General features: G+C 37.0%; 1 protein-coding gene across 4 annotated transcripts in view; it reads left to right on the top strand.

The window, feature by feature from the left end:
* SLC25A40 (solute carrier family 25 member 40) overlaps positions 1-18,975 on the top strand; it is a 63,831-nt gene that overhangs the window by 10,163 nt on the left and 34,693 nt on the right. For all 4 annotated transcript variants that reach the window (XR_003904629.1, XM_029928423.1, XM_029928415.1 and 1 more), the window contains exons 2-5: positions 10,350-10,415; positions 12,237-12,357; positions 13,629-13,688; positions 15,496-15,602. Coding sequence is in view for 3 of the 4 variants with exons in the window: in XM_029928423.1 (XP_029784283.1) it covers positions 12,261-12,357; positions 13,629-13,688; positions 15,496-15,602 (264 nt within the window). In the remaining variant the exon portion in view is untranslated. The remainder of the gene's footprint in view (positions 1-10,349; positions 10,416-12,236; positions 12,358-13,628; positions 13,689-15,495; positions 15,603-18,975) is intronic.

Here is an 18,975-nt window from a genome sequence, read left to right as displayed (position 1 = left end):
AGTATTCTTGGTTGCAGGTTTTTTCCTTTCAGCTCTTTAAAAAAAAATTTTTTTTTTATATTTATTTATTTTAGACAGAGAGAAACAGAGCACAAGTGGGGTAGGAGTAGAGAGAGAAGGAGACACAGAACCCGAAGCTCAGGAACCAGAGCTCAAACTCAGGAACCTTAAGATCATGCCCTGAGCTGAAGTCAGATGCTTAACCAACTGAACCACGTAGTCACCCCTCTCTTTCAGCTCTTTGAATACATCATGTCACTCTCTTTTGGCCTGCAAAATTTCTGCTGAAAAATCAGCAGATAGACTGTTTCCCTTGTATGTAACTTTCTTGCTTCTCTCTTGCTGATTTTAAAATTCCCTATCTTTAACTTTTGCCATTTTAATAATTATGTGTCTTGCTGTGGACCTCCTTCAGTTCATCTTATTTGGAACTCTTCATGATTCCTGATCTGCAATGTCGTTTTTCTTTCCCCAGTTAGAGAATTTTTCAGCTGTTTCTTCCTCTAATAAGGATTCTCTGCCCCTTTCTCTCTCATCTTTCTCAGAGCCTTGTAATGAGAATGTTTGTTCACTTGATGTTTAGGAGATCCCTTAACCTATCCTCATTTTTTTTCTTAATTTTTTTTTCTTCTGAGTGAGGGTACTTTCTAATACCCTGTCTTCTAGGTTGCTAATCTGTTCTTCTGCATCCACAAATCTACTGTTGATTCCCTGCAGTAAATTTTTCATTTCCGTTGTTGTCTTTTTAAACTCTGACTTTTTGGGATTTTTTTTTTGTTTTCTATTTCTTTATTGAAGTTCTCACTCCTTATTTTTCTTTTCATTCCTGTTAGCATCTTTGTGATCATTGGTTTATCTGGCATATTGCTTATCTCTTTTTCATGTAATTCTTTTTATGGATTTTTTTTCTTGTCCTTTCATTTGGAGCTGCTTCTTTCTCCTTATTTGTTTGACTTTGCTGTGTTTGTTTCTATGAATTAGGTGAAATGACTGCTTATAAACTTGAAGGAGTGGTCTTGTATATGACTATACCCTATGTAGACTGTGTGTGCCTGGTGACTTTAGCTGGCTGGAGCCGTGTCTGGCATGTGCTGGGGGTCCTGGAATACTCCATGTTAGGGCTGCCCTGATGGGAAGATCACAGCTAAAGTAGGCATGGACCAGGATGGTCCCAGAGCTCCACATGAAGAAGACACACGGTGGGATAGCTGAAGCTGAATGGGTCCAAGGCGGGATGTCCGTGTAGAGGGTTCCCTAGTGGGATGGCTGGAGCTGAGGCAGAACACAGACCAGGGGTTCCTAGGGTACTCTGTATGTGGGGCACCTGAGCAAGGTGAATAAATTTGAGGTAGGGCATGAGCTGGGGGTATCGCCCAGGCACTGTGCGTTAGTGAGCACACCAGCATTCAACTGTAGCTTAAGTGGGCTTGCACTAGGGTGATCCCAGGGCTCTCCACCCAGAAAGTATCCTGGGAGGACAACTGAAGCTAAAGCGGGTGCAAGACAGGATGTCCAAGCATGCTCAGTGCAGAGTGTGCCCTGTTAGAGTGATTGAAGCTAACTAAGGCCAATATGGGCTGGGTTGTTGTGGGGGACTCTATGCATGGACAGCTTTCCAGGGTGACCAAAACAGGCATGAGCCAAGAGGTCCCAAAGTGGTCTGTATTGGGGTTACCCTGTTCTGTTTGGAGCTGACATGGTATAGGACTGAGGTGTTCTTGGAGTGCTTTGTATCTGTTTCATCTTGGCATGACACCAGAGCTGTATGGAGTACCCACTAGTGGTTTCTTGGTGTATACTGCACTAGGGCTACCTTGGTGAGACTGATGGGTCTGGTGTGGGCTAGGCCCTGGAGCTCACTCAAACTGTACACCAACTGTGGCACCCCAACTTTGCTCCTGTCCGTGCTACCAGTGTGGAGGGAAACATAAACCATGGTGCTTACCAGCTCCCTCAGACCCGGAGAGAATTCTAGTAACCCCCTTGCTATTTGGTGGAGTTCTGGAACTGGATCTTTTATATTCTAGTTGCTCTTCTAAGCTTGGGCTTTTTTTCTGTGTCCCAGGGCATCCAGAGTTAGGGCCAGGATCACTGAGGTGGCAGGCCAGCTATGGTGCCCCGGACTCTGTTCTAGTCTGGATTATCAAGGTAGAGGGCAAACATAAACTGTGGCACTCACCAACCTGAAGAGGGGTTCAGCAGTAACCCCACTGTTTGGTGGCATTCGAAGGCTGGATCTTTTATTTTTATTTTATTTTGTTTTAAGCCCCTCCCCACCCAAGGCTGGATCTTGTAAACCAAGACTGTATTTCTATGCCCCAAGACAGATAAATCTGCTCAAGGTTCCTTTTAGCTGAGAAAGGGATAGTAAAGTCTCCCGCAAACTGAAAAGGTACTTTGAGACTAGGAAACAAATCAGGCACTTGTGTAGTTTTCAGAGTTTTATTCAGGGTAACTTTCTGACAGGAAAGAATTGGCTGGAGGGCAGTCCACAGCAACTGCATAGTCTCTGCCAAGTCCAGACCTTAGTCCACAGATTTTATAGGGTAAGTGGACATGCAGAAGGGTATTGTAGTGAGATAAAGGGATCACAAGTACCTCAAAGGGTTTGTGTGCACCTAGTTGACACTTGACCTTTAATTAGATATTATGGTACCACCTGTCTGTCAGGAATGGGAAAGACTGTTATACTTAACAGATTTATGGGACACCAAAACAAGCGTTCCCCCATCTTTGGCAGGTATTTCTGAAGGATGTATATCAGTCTTCAATGGGTCTGGAACACAAAGCCACAAGAGACATCTTTGAGTGACCGTGAACAAGACAGATGGTCAAAAGTGGAATCCGTATTGACAGCACTCTTAACATCCCTCTGTAGTTCCCAGCATTTGGGGTGGGGCTTCTCTTCCTTATCTTTTCTCTATCTCTTGCTGTCTTTTATGCGATCTTTAGCCTGTTTTGTATTCTATCTGTAGATAGAAGAAGCTGTTCAGCCAGCCATCAATTCTCTAATAGGAATAACTGTATAAATAGGTATAGATTGAGTGTCTGTGTAGGCGGTGAATTTAAGGTGTTTCTATTTCACCATCTTGGACCAGAACCACCCCACCTATCGTAGTACTTTTTTTTTTTTTTAGTAGTTCTGTGGTGATTACAATAAGTGTTTTAACTTACAGCACCCTGGGTCAGATCAACGGCAATATAATTTTAGTAGTATAGAAAGACTTGCTCTTATATAGCTCCATTCCTTACTCTCCTTTGTGCCCTTATAGTCATTCAAATTACATCTTTATGTATTATATTAACTTTATTGCTTTATTTGCCTTTTATATTGATTCCTGTTACTTTTATAGTTATCCCCCTAATTTCTTTATAAACTCCAGGTACTCTGTGCTCATGGATTGGAGGAATTAATATTGTTAAAATGTACTACTCAAAGCAGTCTACAGCGTCAGTGCAATCTTTACCAAAATATCAGTAGCATTTTTCACAGAACTAAAACAAATTCCAATATTGGTATGGAATCACAAAAGACTCTGAATGACCAAAGCAACCTTAAAAAAAAAAAACAAAGCTAGAGGTATCATAATCCTAGACTTCAAAGTATATTATAAAGCTATAGTAACCAAAAACAGTCTGGTAATGGCACAGTGAAACAAGGTAGGTCACATAGATCAGGTGAACAACCCAGAAATAAATCCACACTTAACATGGTCAATTAATCTGTGACAAAAGAAGTAAGAATATACAATGGGGTAACAACAGTCTCTTGAAAAACTGGTATTGGGAAACTGGACAGGTACATGCAAAAAGCTGGACCACTTCTTACATCATGTACAAAGATAAACTGGGTTAAAGACCTAATGGGTTAGGCCTTCAAAAACCTAATGGGTTCAAGACCTAAATGTAAGACCCAAAACCACAAAACTGTCTTAAAAAAAGAAACATTCAACTTTTGGATATTGATCTTAGCAATACTTTTTCTAAATCATTCTCCTCAAACAAGGGAACAAGCAAAAATAAACTATTAGGACAACATAAAACGAAAATTCTTTTGCAAAACAAAGGAAGCCATCAGCAAAACAAAAAGACAGCCTAGTAAATGGGAGAAGATATTTATTTGCAAGTGATTTTTCTGGTAAGAGCTTAATATCCAAAATATATGAAGAACAAGGCAACATGAAAAATATATAAAGTCTAATGTAAAAATGTACAAAGAACATGAATAGACATTGTCCCAAAGAAGATTTACAGATGGCAAACAGACACATGAAAAGATGCTTGTCATCAGGGATTATCAGAGAAATGCAATTCAAAACTACAGTGAGATAACACCAGTCAGAATGGCCCGAATCAAAAAGAAAAAAAGTAAATGTTAATGACAATGTAAAGAAAAGGAAACCTTCATGTACTTATTTACAATAGCCAAGATATGGAAGCAACCTAAGTGTCCATTTGCCGATGAATAAATAAAGAAGATATTATATATATTTACTTTAGAATATTACTCAGCTGTAAAAAAAAAAAAAAACCACACATATCTTGTCATTTTTGACAACACGATTTGATCTGTAGGGTATAATGCTAAGTGAAATAAGCCAACAGAGAAAGTCAAATATATGATTTCACATATTTGTAGGACCAAAAAAACAAAACAAGTGAAGACATTTTAAAGAAAACTCACATATACTGACAACAAATTGCTGGTTGCCAGAAATGAGGGCAGTGGGGGACTAGGCAAAATAGGTGAAGGGGATTAAAAGGTACAAATTTTTAGTTCTAAAATAAGTCAGGATGAAAAGTACAGCATAGAAACTAGTCAGTAACATTTTAATAACTTCGTATGGTGAGAAGCTATGACTCCACTTATAGTGGTGAATTGTAAGGCATCTAATTGTTCAGTTACCATGTTAAACACTTGAAATTAATATGTGTCAACTATATTTCAACTAAAAATTTTTTTAAATAAAAATAAGGTAAAATAACATTTTACCTTATTGTTTTAAATTTGTCAATGTGATACATGTGGTTTATACCATGGAATATTATTCAACCATGAGGAAGGAAATTTTGCCATATTTGAAAATGTGGTTGGACCTTGAGGTTATTTACTAAGTGAAATAAGTAAGATAAGAGGAGGCAAATACCACATGGTGTTACTTACATGAGGAATCTTAAAAAAAAGAAAAAGTGGGGCGCCTGGGTGGCTCAGTCGGTTGAGCGTCTGGCTTCGGCTCAGGTCATGATCTCACGGTTCATGGGTTCGAACTGCATGGCAGTCTCTGTGCTGACCGCCACCTCAGAGCCTGCAGCCTGCTTCAGTTTCTGTGTCTCCCTCTCTTTCTGACCCTCCCCTGCTCACACTGTCTCTCTCTGTCTCTCAAAAATAAGTAAAAAGCATACAAAAAATTTTAAGTAAAAAAAGAAGAATCTTGTTTTAAAAAAGTCTTTTTCATTTAAAAATTTTTTTAAATTTTTTAAATTGATTTTTGAGAGGCAGAGTGTGAAGCAGGGGAGGGTCAGAGAGAGAGGGAGATACAGAATCTGAAGACAGGCTCCAGGCTCTGAGCTAGCTGACAGCACAGTCATATGCTTAACCGACTGAGCCACCCAGGTGCCCCTAAAAAAAAGTCTGAAGGGTGCATGGTGGCTTAGCTGGCTAAGCATCTGATTCTTGATTTCAACTCAGGTCATAACCTCACAAACTGTGAGATCCAGCCCCATATCAGGCTCTGCACCAACAGCACTGAACCTGCTTGGGATTCTCTCTCTCCCTCTCTCTTTCTCTGTGTCTCCCGTACTCACATTCTCTCTGTCTCTCTCAAAATAAGTAATACATTGTAAAAAAAAAAAAAAAAAAAAAAAAAAGTCTTAGAGTAAACATCATCCTAATGTGGAATTTTAGAATTTTTTTAAATTCAGGAATGAAATAAGGATACTCATTTTCACCACTTTTTAACATTGTGTTGGAGATCTTATATTTTACAATTACAAAAACTAAATTTGGGGTACCCGGGTGGCTCAGTTGGTTGGGCGTCTGACTTTGACTCAGGTCATGATCTCGCGGTTTGTGGGTTCGAACCTCTGTGCTGACAGCTAGCTTTATTGAATTTATTTATTCTTTAAAAAAATTTTTTTTAGTGTTTTTATTTATTTTTGAGAGAGAGAGACAGCATGAGCAGGGGAGGATCAGAGAGAGAGGGAGATACAGAATCTGAAGCAGGCTCCAGGCTCTGAGCTAGCTGTCAGCACAGAGCCCGACACAATGTTAAAAAGTGGTGAAAACGAGTATCCTTATTTCTTCCTGAATTAAAAAAAAATTCTAAAATTCCACATTAGGATGATGTTTACTCTAAGACTTTTTTTTTTTTTTTTACAATGTATTATTTATTTTGAGAGCGACAGAGAGAATGTGAGTAACGGAAGACACAGAGAGAGAGAATCCCAAGCAGGTCCAGTGCTGTTGGTGCAGAGCCTGATATGGGGCTGGATCTCACAGTTTGTGAGGTTATGACCTGAGTTGAAATCAAGAATCAGATGCTTAGCCAGCTAAGCCACCATGCACCCTTCAGACTTTTTTTTAGGGGCACCTGGGTGGCTCAGTCGGTTAAGCATATGACTGTGCTGTCAGCTAGCTCAGAGCCTGGAGCCTGTCTTCAGATTCTGTATCTCCCTCTCTCTCTGACCCTCCCCTGCTTCACACTCTGCCTCTCAAAAATCAATTTAAAAAATTTAAAAAAGCCTGTCTTCATAGTCTGTGTCTTCCTCTCTCTCTCTCTCTCTGACCCACTCCTACTCACTCTGTCTCTCAAAAATAAATAAAAAACATTAAAAAAAACAACCTAAATTTGTAACATGGTGTGAAGGGCAGAAAGTAAACTTTACTATTGCAGACAATGTAAATGGACAGAAAACTCAAGAGTCTATAAATCAAAAATTAGAAATAATAGCTTTTCTTTAGTAAGGTTGGCTGGATATAAGTTTAATGTACAAAATTATTTCCATATCTCAACAGCAGAAAGAATGTATAATTAAAGGGAAAATACTAGGGGTGCCTGGGTGGCTCAGTCGGTTAAGCATATGACTCTTGATTTCAGCTCAGGTCATGATCTCATGGTTTGTGAGTTTAAGCCCTCTGTCAGGCTCTGTCTTGTCAGCATGGGGCCCACTTCAGATTCTCTGTCTCTCTCTCTGTGCCCCTTCCCCACTCACACATGCTCTCTCTCTCTCAAATAAACATTAAAAATAAATAAAAGGAAATATTTATGTTAATGTTAGTGACTACCAAGTATCTAGAGTTGAATCTATCACAAATAAGCCACAGTTTATAGGACAAATTTTAAAACTTCCCACAACATTAAGGAAGGCTTGAAAAAATGAAAAGAATAGACCATATTCATAGATACTAATTCTCACAATTTAGTCTATAGATTCAGTTCAATCCCAATTACGCTCCTAGGATTTTTCAAGGAACTTGGATGATTTTTTAAATTTGTTTTTTTATTGTTAATTTATTTATTTTGAGAGAGAGCATGAACAGGGGAGGGGCAAACAGAGAGGGAGAGACAGCAAATCTGAAGCAGGCTTCACATCATCAGCAGGGAGCCTGATGTAGGGCTCAAATTCACCAACCACAAGATCGTGACCTGAGCCAAAACCAAGACTCAGACGCTTAGTTAAGCCCTGTGGATGGTTTTTAAATTTACATGAGGGACCACAAGGTCAAGAACAACCATGACATTTCTGAAGAACAGGTTAAAAAAATGGATCCTGAATCAGAGGGACCACAGATTATCTGGTGGAATCGGTTGGGGTTTCCATGTAGAGTATCATGTCATCTGTGAAAAGTGAGAGTTTGACTTCATCTTTGCCAATTCTGATGCCTTTTATTTCCTTTTGTTGTCTGATTGCTGATGCTAGGACTTCCAACACTATGTTAAACAACAGTGGTGAGAGTGGACATCCCTGTTGTATTCCTGATCTCAGGGGGAAACCTCTGTTTTTCCCCATTGAGGGTGATATTAGCTGTGGGCTTTCATAAATGGCTTTTATGATGTATAAGTAAGTTCCTTCTATCCCAGCTTTCTCGAGGGTTTTTACTAAGAAAGGATGCTGTATTTTGTCAAATGCTTTTTCTGCATCTATCGACAGGATGGATCATAAGGTTTTTAATCTTAATCTTTTCTCTTGTTAACGTGATATATCACATTGATGGATTTCTGAATATTGAACCAGCCCTGTAATCCAGGAGTGAATCTCACTTGGTCATGGTGAATAATTCTTTTCATATGCTGTTGAATTCAATTTGCTAGTATCTTGTTAAGAATTTTTTTGAATCTGTATTCATGAAAGATATTGGCCTGTAGTTCTCTTTTTTTGCTGGGTCTCAGTCCGGTTTGGGAATCAAATTGATGCTGGCTTCGTACAGTGTGTCTGGAAGTTTTCCTTTTATTTCAATTTTTTTAAATGGCTTGAGAAGAATGAGTATTAACTCTGTTTTGATGTCTGGTAGAATTCCCTAGGGAAGCCATTTGGCCTAGAGCTCTTACTCCTTGGGAGATTTTTGATAACTGATTCAATTCTTCACTGGTTATGAGTCTGTTCAGATTTTCTATCTCTTCCTGTTTGAATTTTGATAGTGCATGTGTGTTTAGGAATTTGTCCATTTCTTCTAGGTTGTCCAGTTTGTTGGCGTAAAATTTTTCATACTATTCCCTGATAATTGCTTATATTTCTGAGGGATTGGTTGTAATAGATACATTTTCATTTGTGATTTTTGTCTAATTGGGTGCTCTGTCTTTACTTTTTGAGAAGCCTGGGTATAGGTTTATCAGTTTTGTTTATTTTTTCACAACACCAACTCTTGGGTTCATTGATCTGTTCAACTTTTTTTTTTAATTCTATATTGTTTATTTCTGCCATGTTCTTTATTATTTCTCTTCTTCAGCTGGGTTTGCTGCTCTGTTTCTAATTCCTTTAGGTGCGCTGTTAGATTTTGTGTTTCCCCTTTTTCTAGTTTCTTGAAATAGGCCTGGATTGCAATGTACTTTCCTCTTAGGACTGTGTTTGCTGCATCCCAAAGAGTTTGGATTGTTGTATTTTCATTTTTATTTGTTTTTTCATATATCTTTTAATTTCTTCTCTAATTGCCTGATTGGCCCAATCGTTTTTTAGTAGGGTGTTCTTTAACTTCCATGTTTTTGGAGGTTTTCCAGACTTTTTCCTGTGATTGATTTCAAGTTGCATAGCATTGTGATCTGAAAGTGTGCATGGTATGATCTCAATTTGCTTATATATATATATGGAGAGCTGCTTTATGACCCAGTATGTGGTCTATTTTGGAGAATGTACCATGTCATTAGCACAACTTTAAAACACTTAGGAAAAATATGTAGGCAGGTGTTTTTTTGGACTTTTGAGTAAAGAAAGATTGCTTAAGTAAAACAAAAACAAAAAGGAAACAAAAAGATGTCTATAAGGGGAAAGATAGATAAAATGCACTATCTTAACAATATACGAATTAAAAATTTTTTTTTTGTTTTTTATTTATTTTTGAGAGACAGAGAGAAACAGTGTGAGCAGCGGAGCGTCAGAAAGAGAGGGAGACACAGAATCTGAAGTGGCCTCTAGGCTCTGAGCTGGCTGTCAGCACAGAGACCGACGTGGGGCTCGAACCCACAAACCGTGAGATCATGACCTCAGCCAAAGCTGGACTTTTAACCGACTGAGCCACCCAGGCGCCTTGCAATATATGAATTTTGATCCTGGGGAGCGTGGGTGGCTCAGAGGGTTAAATGGCCGACTTCTGTTCAGGTCATGTTCTTGCTTTTTGTGGGTTTGAGCCCCTTGTCTGCAGTATATGAATTTTGATCCTGGGGAGCATGGGTGGCTCAAAGGGTTAAGTGGCCGACTTCTGTTCAGGTCATGTTCTTGCTTTTTGTGGGTTTGAGCCCCTTGTCAGGCTCTGCGCTGACAGCTCAGAGCCTGGAGCCTGCTTCAAGATTCTGTGTCTCTGTGTCTCTCTGCTCCTCCCCCTCTCATGCTCTGTTTGTCTCTCTTTGTCAAAAATAAACAAAATTAAAATTTTTTGTTTAAAAATCAAGAGCCCAATTCCTTACCCTAGCTTCCGGAAGTCCCCTGCTTTTTTCCCCACCGTAATTTCACTTGTTGAAACCAAGACAATAGCCCTATGAAGTATTACAGCTTCTCCTATTTTGTGATATCCTTTACCATGTTACTTTAGTCTCTGAATTTCCTATAAATTCTGGATTTATATATATATACCTCTTTTCTTTAGGTTCTCCCTTGTGTACAAAAATAAGACAATTTACTTTCATTTTTCACTACAGATTTTCAACTACTCATGTTACAAACAAACCATTGGAGCACAGAGTTGAGGAAAAGACTTAAACCAGGTGAGTAGTAATAAAAATCTAAAACATGAAAACTACCATTTTTATGAAGTTCATTATTGGGATAATTGATAAAATTGGAATATGAACCTAAGAGTACTCTCTAAATTGACCTTCCTCACTTTGATAATCTTACTGTGAAATATCAGAATATTCTGAGGTAAGGGACACCTTGGTGGCTCAGTTGGTTAAGCATCTGACTTTGGCTCAGGTCATGATCTCACAGTTTGTGTGCTTGAGCCCCAAATAGGGCTCTGTGCTGACAGCCCAGAGCCTGGATCCTATATCAGATTCTGTGGTCTCCCTCTCTCTCTGTCCCTCCTCCACTCATGCTCTCTCTCTTCCTCTCTCTCAAAAACCTAAACATTAAAAAAAAATGTTTTTTAAAAAGAATATTCTGAGATAATTAGTATGAATTGTTGATAAACACAGAAGAATAAGTGATATGTAATGTGAGAGTCAGAAGAGAGTTTGGTGAAATTCTGGGCTAAACAGAACTCATTTATTTCGGGTGGAAGTATAAATTGGTCCAGACTTTCTGGAAAGCATTTTGGCAATTTGTCTCAAGTTTTTAGTTTAGCCTAGCAAGCTTACTTTTTCTTCTATAGTAATTCTAGGAAGACTACAAAAAGCTATGTATATGAGCATATTTATATGGGAGTGTATGAATGAATGAATAACGAAAATCTGATAGTGACCTCAACATCTAACAATGTGAGACTGATTAAATACAATAAAAACTATTAAAAATGATAATGTAATCTATATTTATTGATACACTGTCTGTAATATATTTTTAAGTGTCCACACTGCTACTAAACATTATGAATAGTATTAACCTATTTGTTCTTTTAAAAAGATGCATGTAGGGGTGCCTGGGTGGCTCAGTCGGTTAAGCCTCCGACTTCGGCTCAGGTCAGATCTCACGTTCGTGGGTTTGAGCCCCGCGTCGGGCTCTGTGCTGACAGTTAGCTCAGAGCCTGAAGTCTGCTTCTAGTTCTGTGTCTCCTTCTCTCTCTGCCCCTCCCCATCTATGCTCTGTCTCTCTCTGTATCAAAAATAAATAAAGCATTAAAAAAATGTAAAAAGATGCATGTACACAGATATACAAATGTTTGTACATGTTTAATTCATTATTTATGTGTAATCTGCAGGTTGTGTGTGTCTACATATTATATACATAGGCATACATATACACATATATGCATTTGTGTGTACATAGACATTTGGAAAGATGATACTCTTATTGCTAGTGGCTATTGTTGAGTAAAAGGTTTTAAGTGATTTTTTATACTTTTCTACATTAACTGGCTTTTTAGAAAAGAGTGTATATTGCTTTTCACATCAAATTTTTCTAAGATAATGCTTCTTTTGAAGGTTATGTGTTTATTTTATACCTTTGGAGCAACTTTTGGCATGCATTAGAAATAGCGATATATTTGCTAGCTCTATATTAGAGTGTCTAAGTAGTTCTTATGAGGCTAAATACACGGATTGTGGGCCTTGTTGATCAGGTGCCTTCATTCTGTTACATGGCCAGAGTCTGTGTTCTTATTACTCTGTTAACTGTCTTACAAGTGTGATGCTGCTGACATGGCTGAAGTGCACTACCATTTTTGGAAAATCAGAGTACATGTGCTATTAATGACAATTGTGTAGTTAGTGCCTTTGTATAGAACTTATATATTTATTTCTGATCGTGCTCAACAACATGTGTTTTGATATTAATGCTGGTTACTGTTTTTATAGATGACTTAATTTTTAGCAGTTAGATCTGAGGGCATTTTTATTAAATTTTATTTTACATTTTTTTTTTCTTAACAGATTTTTCTTCAGTCAGTTAAAAATATGGATCCTGAATCAGAGGAACCACAGATTATCAAAGTGACACCTCTTCAACAAATGTTTGCCTCCTGTACTGGAGCTATTCTGACATCACTAATGGGTAAAATAATGTTACTGTTATAGATAATGTAACTCTTATAGATTTGCATTTGAGTTTTCTATCTGAAATAATGATAGTATTATCCATGTTTCATCATTATATCTCTCCATCAGCATAACATAAAAAGGATGCTGGACAGAAAATCAAGAGACTTGAATTTCATTACTGGCTTTGCCATTCTCAGGCTGAGTGCAGTTTGAGACAGTCCCTACTTCTCTTGGAACTTCACTTTTACCGATAAAATTAGGGGCTCAGGTCAGAAGTCCTTTAAAGAACCTATGATTATTGAACTTTTATTACTCTATTAGCCTTTATTAAAAGAGGAAACAAAATAGAATAAAATATTAGTCTATTGAATGATGCAGAACTTGGGCAACTTATGGTAATAACAAATACAAAATATGTTTTCCTTTGCTTGCATTAGTGAATTTCTTAAATTTTGGGGGTCCACATTTTTCTGTTTTTTATAGTCCATCTCTTCTAAAGAAAGACGGAGTTAGATGATAGTTAAGTACTTCAGTGATTTTTAAGCTGGCTGGTTTATTTAGATAAGATAGATAATTAGAACAAATATAAATGTATTACTTTTAGATGTGCTATCTTACTTCAGTTAGTGTTGTAAAGACCTTAGAGATCATCTAATGTGACTTCCTCATTCTCAGATAAGGAAAAGTTTTCTTACAACCACTATTTCGCATTTTTTCCTACTTGGATAAAATGCATGCAAATTAAAACAGTTCTCCTTTACTGTGCTGTTCCCAAATGGAGTTACACAGTGTGACAGTAAAGAAGATTTATGGCTAGCTTACTTGCTTTTTCATTATCTATAGTTTTTATTTGATACAGCTGAATTTAATGTATTAGGAAAAGTAATATTGATTACTTGTAATACAGTTATTCTCAGATTTTTAAATAGACTTCTTAAACTTTTATTCTTTATCTTAGATGATGTAGTTTCTTAAGAATACTAGTATTTTAGGCTTAGAATGGAATTATTGTAGAAATATTATAAATGACAATTTTGTAGTCATGAGAGAAGTAACTTCTCATCAGTCCTCTTTTAAACAGAATTCAAGGGTAAAAAATGTTTTAAATTTAAATGTTACATTTAAAACCTTTAAATACTTTAAACCATAAAACACTTTAAAATGAACAATCTTACCCATTATATAGTCATGAAGAGGGGTATGATTTAATATATTTTGTCATGTTTGGGTAAATGTACAATTTACAGGTATCACTTATTAATTAAAATTTATGTTTCTTTATAGTGACTCCTCTAGATGTTGTTAAAATTCGACTCCAAGCCCAAAGCAACCCATTCTCCAAAGGTATGTGTACTAGTTATCCTGAAAATCTTATGTTAGGTTTTTAAATGTTACTTTATTCAGTTTTGTTTGAAAAATGTTTTGTTAATTTTTAAAAGTTCATGCCTCTTTATTCTCATGCAGAAATGCTCTCTGGATGTACTTAGTTGTACATTATTGGGTCTTGCCTGAAAACAAATATATATAAAACAGTTATAACACTTTTATGTAGCTGATTAAAGTATCAGGTGATTTAATATTTGAGTATGTGCCTCACAAGTAAGTGCAGAATTATAAGTTGGGGGGGGACCTTAGAATCTAGCTTCCTCCTTAGGGCTCTGTCCTTCCTAGAACATTCTTCCAATAGTCATCCAGCTGTTGCTTGAAAATAGTGCTTGGAAATCATTATTTGATCAGGCAGTTTGGTTAATTATTGGATAGTATGGTTTATATGAATTTGAAAAGATTAGTTACATATTTTTATTACATGGGAAACAAATAGTTTGTTGGTCAGTCTTTCACAATTTTATAAAGATAATATTCCAAACATGTTAACATTTTTTTAAATGTTTATTTCTTTAGTTTAGAGAGAGAGAGAGAGTACCAAGTAAGGAAGGACAGAAGAAGAGAGGGACACACAGAATCCAAAGGAGGCTCCAAGCTCCGAGCTATTAGCACAGAGCCCGACTCAGGGCCTAAACCGACAAACCACGAGATCATGACTCAAGCTGAAGTCAGACCCTTAACCAACTGAGCCACTCAGGTGCCTCTCAAACATGTTTAAATAGAAAACAGAATGCTTGGACTATAAGAATGTTGGCTTGGACACAGATGCCACTCTGATGAACACAACACTGAGATGGAATGAACAATAGTCATATTTCAGGTGGAGGAAAGTATAGAAGGATTATAGGAGATGTATTTTAGGAGACGGCTTATTGAAGAGTAAAAGGAAAAGTAGTTTCCTACACATTTAAAAAATCCTTAAAAGCAGGAGACACTTAGACATATATTATGAGACTCACAGAATTATATATGGTTGAACAGAAAAGATAATTTTGGCAGCTAGAGTGAGTCCAATAATTGGAAGGGGTTGCTATTAGAGAAAGTTGTAAATTAGGTGGAGCTAATGAATGCCTAGATTGAACAGTATAAACAGCAACGGACAAAGCATAGCATGATTCACATTGGTTGAGAAGGACTTTTTTTAGATAGTATATTTTTCTAATTGAGATATAATCCACATATAACATTGTATTAGTTTTAGGTGTGCCATATAATGAATTGATGTATGTGTTATTGCAAAATGATCACCACTGTAAGTTTAGTTGGTATTCTATCACCTCACACAATTAACATTTTTTTGTGATGAGAACTTTTAAAATCTACTCTCTTAGCAGGTTTCTGGTATACACTAGATTTATGTGTATGTGTGTATTTATGTGTATGTTTCACTTATGTATAAGTGAATTTCCCTTCCATACCACAGTTTTTTTCTTGTCAAATAGAATATACACCCATGTTCTCTTTTGAAAACAGGTTTTCCTCCTTTATTTTCCCTCTGCATTCCCTCTTATACTCTAAAATAATTTATTTCTGTGTGCATTTGCTTTCAACATTCTGAAAATGTCAAATTTACTTTATTACTTTTCACCACTTTGAGTTTAGAGACTAGTGCTATGTCATTAAGCAAAAGTATGTATTTTTCTTCCTAAAAGGTGAGAAAAAGATATCTTTTTTCATAATTTTCTAGTCAACTCATTGTTGTTCATCTGTAAAAGTAGTACAGTTGTGTGAGGTATGTTTTGACTGTTGGAATCTTCTTTGTTAGGAAAATGTTTTGTATATAGTAATGGACTTATGGATCATCTATGTGTTTGTGAAGAGGAAGGCAACAAAGCATGGTATAAGAAGCCAGGACGGTTCCAGGGTACATTGGTAAGGAGATTATGTCATTTGTAATCACAATATGTTTTCCATTTTTATAATTAATCTTATGTATGAAAGATTTTGCATTGCAAGAGAGTGAAAAGCCCATGATACAGTTAGCACAGTTATCCAGAGTTAAAAGGTAGATGTAAAGCAGCAAGAGGCAAGTACTTTTAATTAACTTATTACTAACTTTTTCATCTGGTAGTACTTTTTTGTGTGGAAAGAAAAAACAAAACTTTTTAATTTTGACATAATTATAATAACAATTTTAAGAAAAATCTACAAAGTTCCCATATACCTTTTTCCTACTTCCCCCCAAGTGGTCACATCATACAAAAGTTACAACATCACAACCAGGATATTTTGACATTGATACACTTAAGGTATAGAACAATTCCATCACCACAAGGGTCCTTCCTATTTCCCTTTTATAGCCACGCCCATTTCCCTCTGTGTTCTCAACTGCTCTTTAACACCTGGCAGCCACTAATGTGTTCTTCATTTATATCATTTTCTCATTTCAAGAATGTTCTGTGAATGGAATAATAACATATATAACATTTTTGGATTAGCACTTTTCATTTATCATAATTATCTGGAGATTCTTTCAGGTTATTGCATTTATCAATAGTTTTTTCTTTTTCATTGCTCCGTAGTTCCGTGGTATTGATGTACCACAATTTATTTTCTGGGTTGTTTCTAGTTTGGGGCTGTTTCAAATAAAACTACTACATAGATTCATTCACAGATTTTGGTGTGAAAGTATTTTAAAAAACCCAAAAACTACTCACCTTTTTTTTCTGTGAACACTCTATTTACATTTCTGAACCAGATATATGGGGTTTTTTCCCCCATGCCAAACAATTCTTCCAAGTATCATCCTAGAGTTTACTCCATTCTGACACCATAGGACTATTCCCACTTTAGATGCTGATCATAGGTCAGGTTGTCACCTGTGTTTCTGAGTAACTGGCTATAAACAGAGGTTCCTGCAGTCCCCTTTTCAGAATCAGTGAATTGCTAAATAGCTCACAGAACTCAGAAAAATCGTTTAGTAATTAGATGACCAGTTTTTTATGAGAGGACACAACTCAGGAATATCCTGGTAGAAGAGATGCATTAGTGCAAGACTTCCAGGGGGGGTGGGTATAGAGCTTCATTCTCTAGGTATTCACCCTTCTTGAACCTCCATGTGCTCACCAACTTGGAAGTTTCTAAACCCCATACTTGAGGGATATTTTAAGGAGGCTTGTTATATAGGCACAGTTGATTAAATTATTGGCCTTTGGTTATTAATGTAACCTCTTGTCCCTTTTCCCTCCCTGGAGCCCCTGAAGTTGGGGTGTGGGTTAGGGTAGTAGAATGGGACTAGCAGTTTCAGCTATCACATGGTTGGTTACCCTGGCAGCCAGCCCCCCATCCACTGCTTATCTAGGGACTTTTCATGTTTATTTTTTTCTTTTTTCGAGGAGAGAGAGGGAAGAGAGTGTGTGCCTTTTGGTAGGGACCTGAGCTGAAATCAAGAGTCAGATAGGACCACTCAACTGACTTGAGCTACCCAGGTGCCCAGTCCTGAGGGACCCTTCATAAGTCACCTGTTTAGTGTTATACCCAGATTTTAATATCGCCCCCCAAAACCAGAGACCACCAGGGAGACGAGTCACGCATACAAAAGCAAAGGGCTTTATTATTATGGGCTTATAAGCTCGGACACACAGACTTTACCAAGGCAGTGGATCCAGGCTGAGAGCCTCGAACAAAGGTGGGGCAGGGCTTTTATGAGTTTGGGAAGGGGGAGTTACAGGAAATTGTGACATAGGTACAGGGATCCAATTATTATTATCCAATATTATTGACAGCAGGTTTAACCATTCACATTGCTTAGAGGATTTGTTACTTTTGGCGGGACCCAATCACAACATTTAGAGTATTAACCAATCACAGAGTGGGCCCAGGACCCTCAAATAGGGTGTGACTAGTCTTAGCCTCCATCTTTAGGCCTGCCCTTAGAAATGTTAAAGATGTTAGCTGGCCTTTCCTGATTGGGTGTTACAAGGGTGGTCCCTCCTGCCTTGGGCAATGTGTGCCCTTCTAATGTCTCATGGAGTCACTTTCAGACCTGCGTCCTTACATTAGCATAAACTCGATGGGGTTTAAAAGAGGCTTCTTAGGAATACAAAAAGATACTCTTTTCACCTTTATTCTCTGGAGCGGTTTTAGGACTAAGAACAAAAGGCCAAATATTAGAACAAAAGATGCTCTACTGTTCTTTATCAATTAGGAAATTATATTGGTTTTAGAAACTGTGCCAGGAACCGTGGACAAAGATCAAAATGTATATTTCTAATTATATAAGTCTTAATATCATCATGCGTCTTCATTTCTCTGGGATAAATGCCTAGGAGTGCAGTTGTTAGGTCACATGGTAGTTTAAGAAAGTGCCAACCTGTTCTAGACTAGTGGTACCATTTTACATTGCCAGTGGCAATGTGTGACTGACTGTTTTAATTTCTCCATATCCTCACTAGCCTTTGATGTCACTTTTTATTTTAACAGTTTTACTAGATAAGTAGTGATATCTCATTGTGGTTTTAATTTGTATTTCCTTAGTGGCTAATGATGTTGACTACCTTTTCATACACTCATTTATTAGTATATCCTCTTTAGGGAAATAGCTCTTCATGTCTTTTGCCCATTTTCCAATTGAACTATTTGTATTTTTACTGTTAAGTTTTGAGAACTCTTTATAAAATCTAGATAATAATCCTCTCTTGAATGTGAATTTGCACATATTTTTCCCACTCTCTGACATATCTTTTTATCCTCCTAAACAAAATCTTTGCTGGAGTTAAAGCTTAATTTTGGTGTAGTTTAGTTTATCCTTTTTTTCTTGCTTTAGGTTTCAAATCAGTTTTATAGCTTTATGTTTTATATTTAAGTCCTTGATCTATTTTGAATTATTCTTACATGAAGTATAAACTGAATGTTGACCTTTTCGTTGTTTTTGTTCATTTTACCTATGGGTGTCTAGTTGCATTTGTTGAAAGGCTGGCTTTCCTCTATTAGGTGCTTTTGCACATTTATCAAGAATCATTTGGGGATATTGTGTGGATCTATTTATGGGTTCTTTCTTCTGTCTCATTTATCTAATACCTGTATCAGTACCACACAGTCCTAATTACTATATATGTCCTGAAATCAGGCAGACTGATTTCTCCCACCTTATTCTTTCTTTTTTTGTTCCAAGTTGTTTTAGCTATTCCTGAAGTTCCTTTGTTGCTTCATATAAATTTTAGAAAAGTATTTTTAGTTCTATTTTTTTAATAATTTTTTTAATGTTTTATTTATTTTTGATACAGAGAGAGACAGAGAATGAAAG

This window comes from Suricata suricatta, chromosome 2, assembly GCF_006229205.1.
Source record: "Suricata suricatta isolate VVHF042 chromosome 2, meerkat_22Aug2017_6uvM2_HiC, whole genome shotgun sequence".
In the NCBI taxonomy this organism is placed as follows: domain Eukaryota; kingdom Metazoa; phylum Chordata; class Mammalia; order Carnivora; family Herpestidae; genus Suricata; species Suricata suricatta.
Note: the sequence above shows the minus strand (reverse complement) of the source record. Positions and strands in the feature narration are given on the sequence as shown.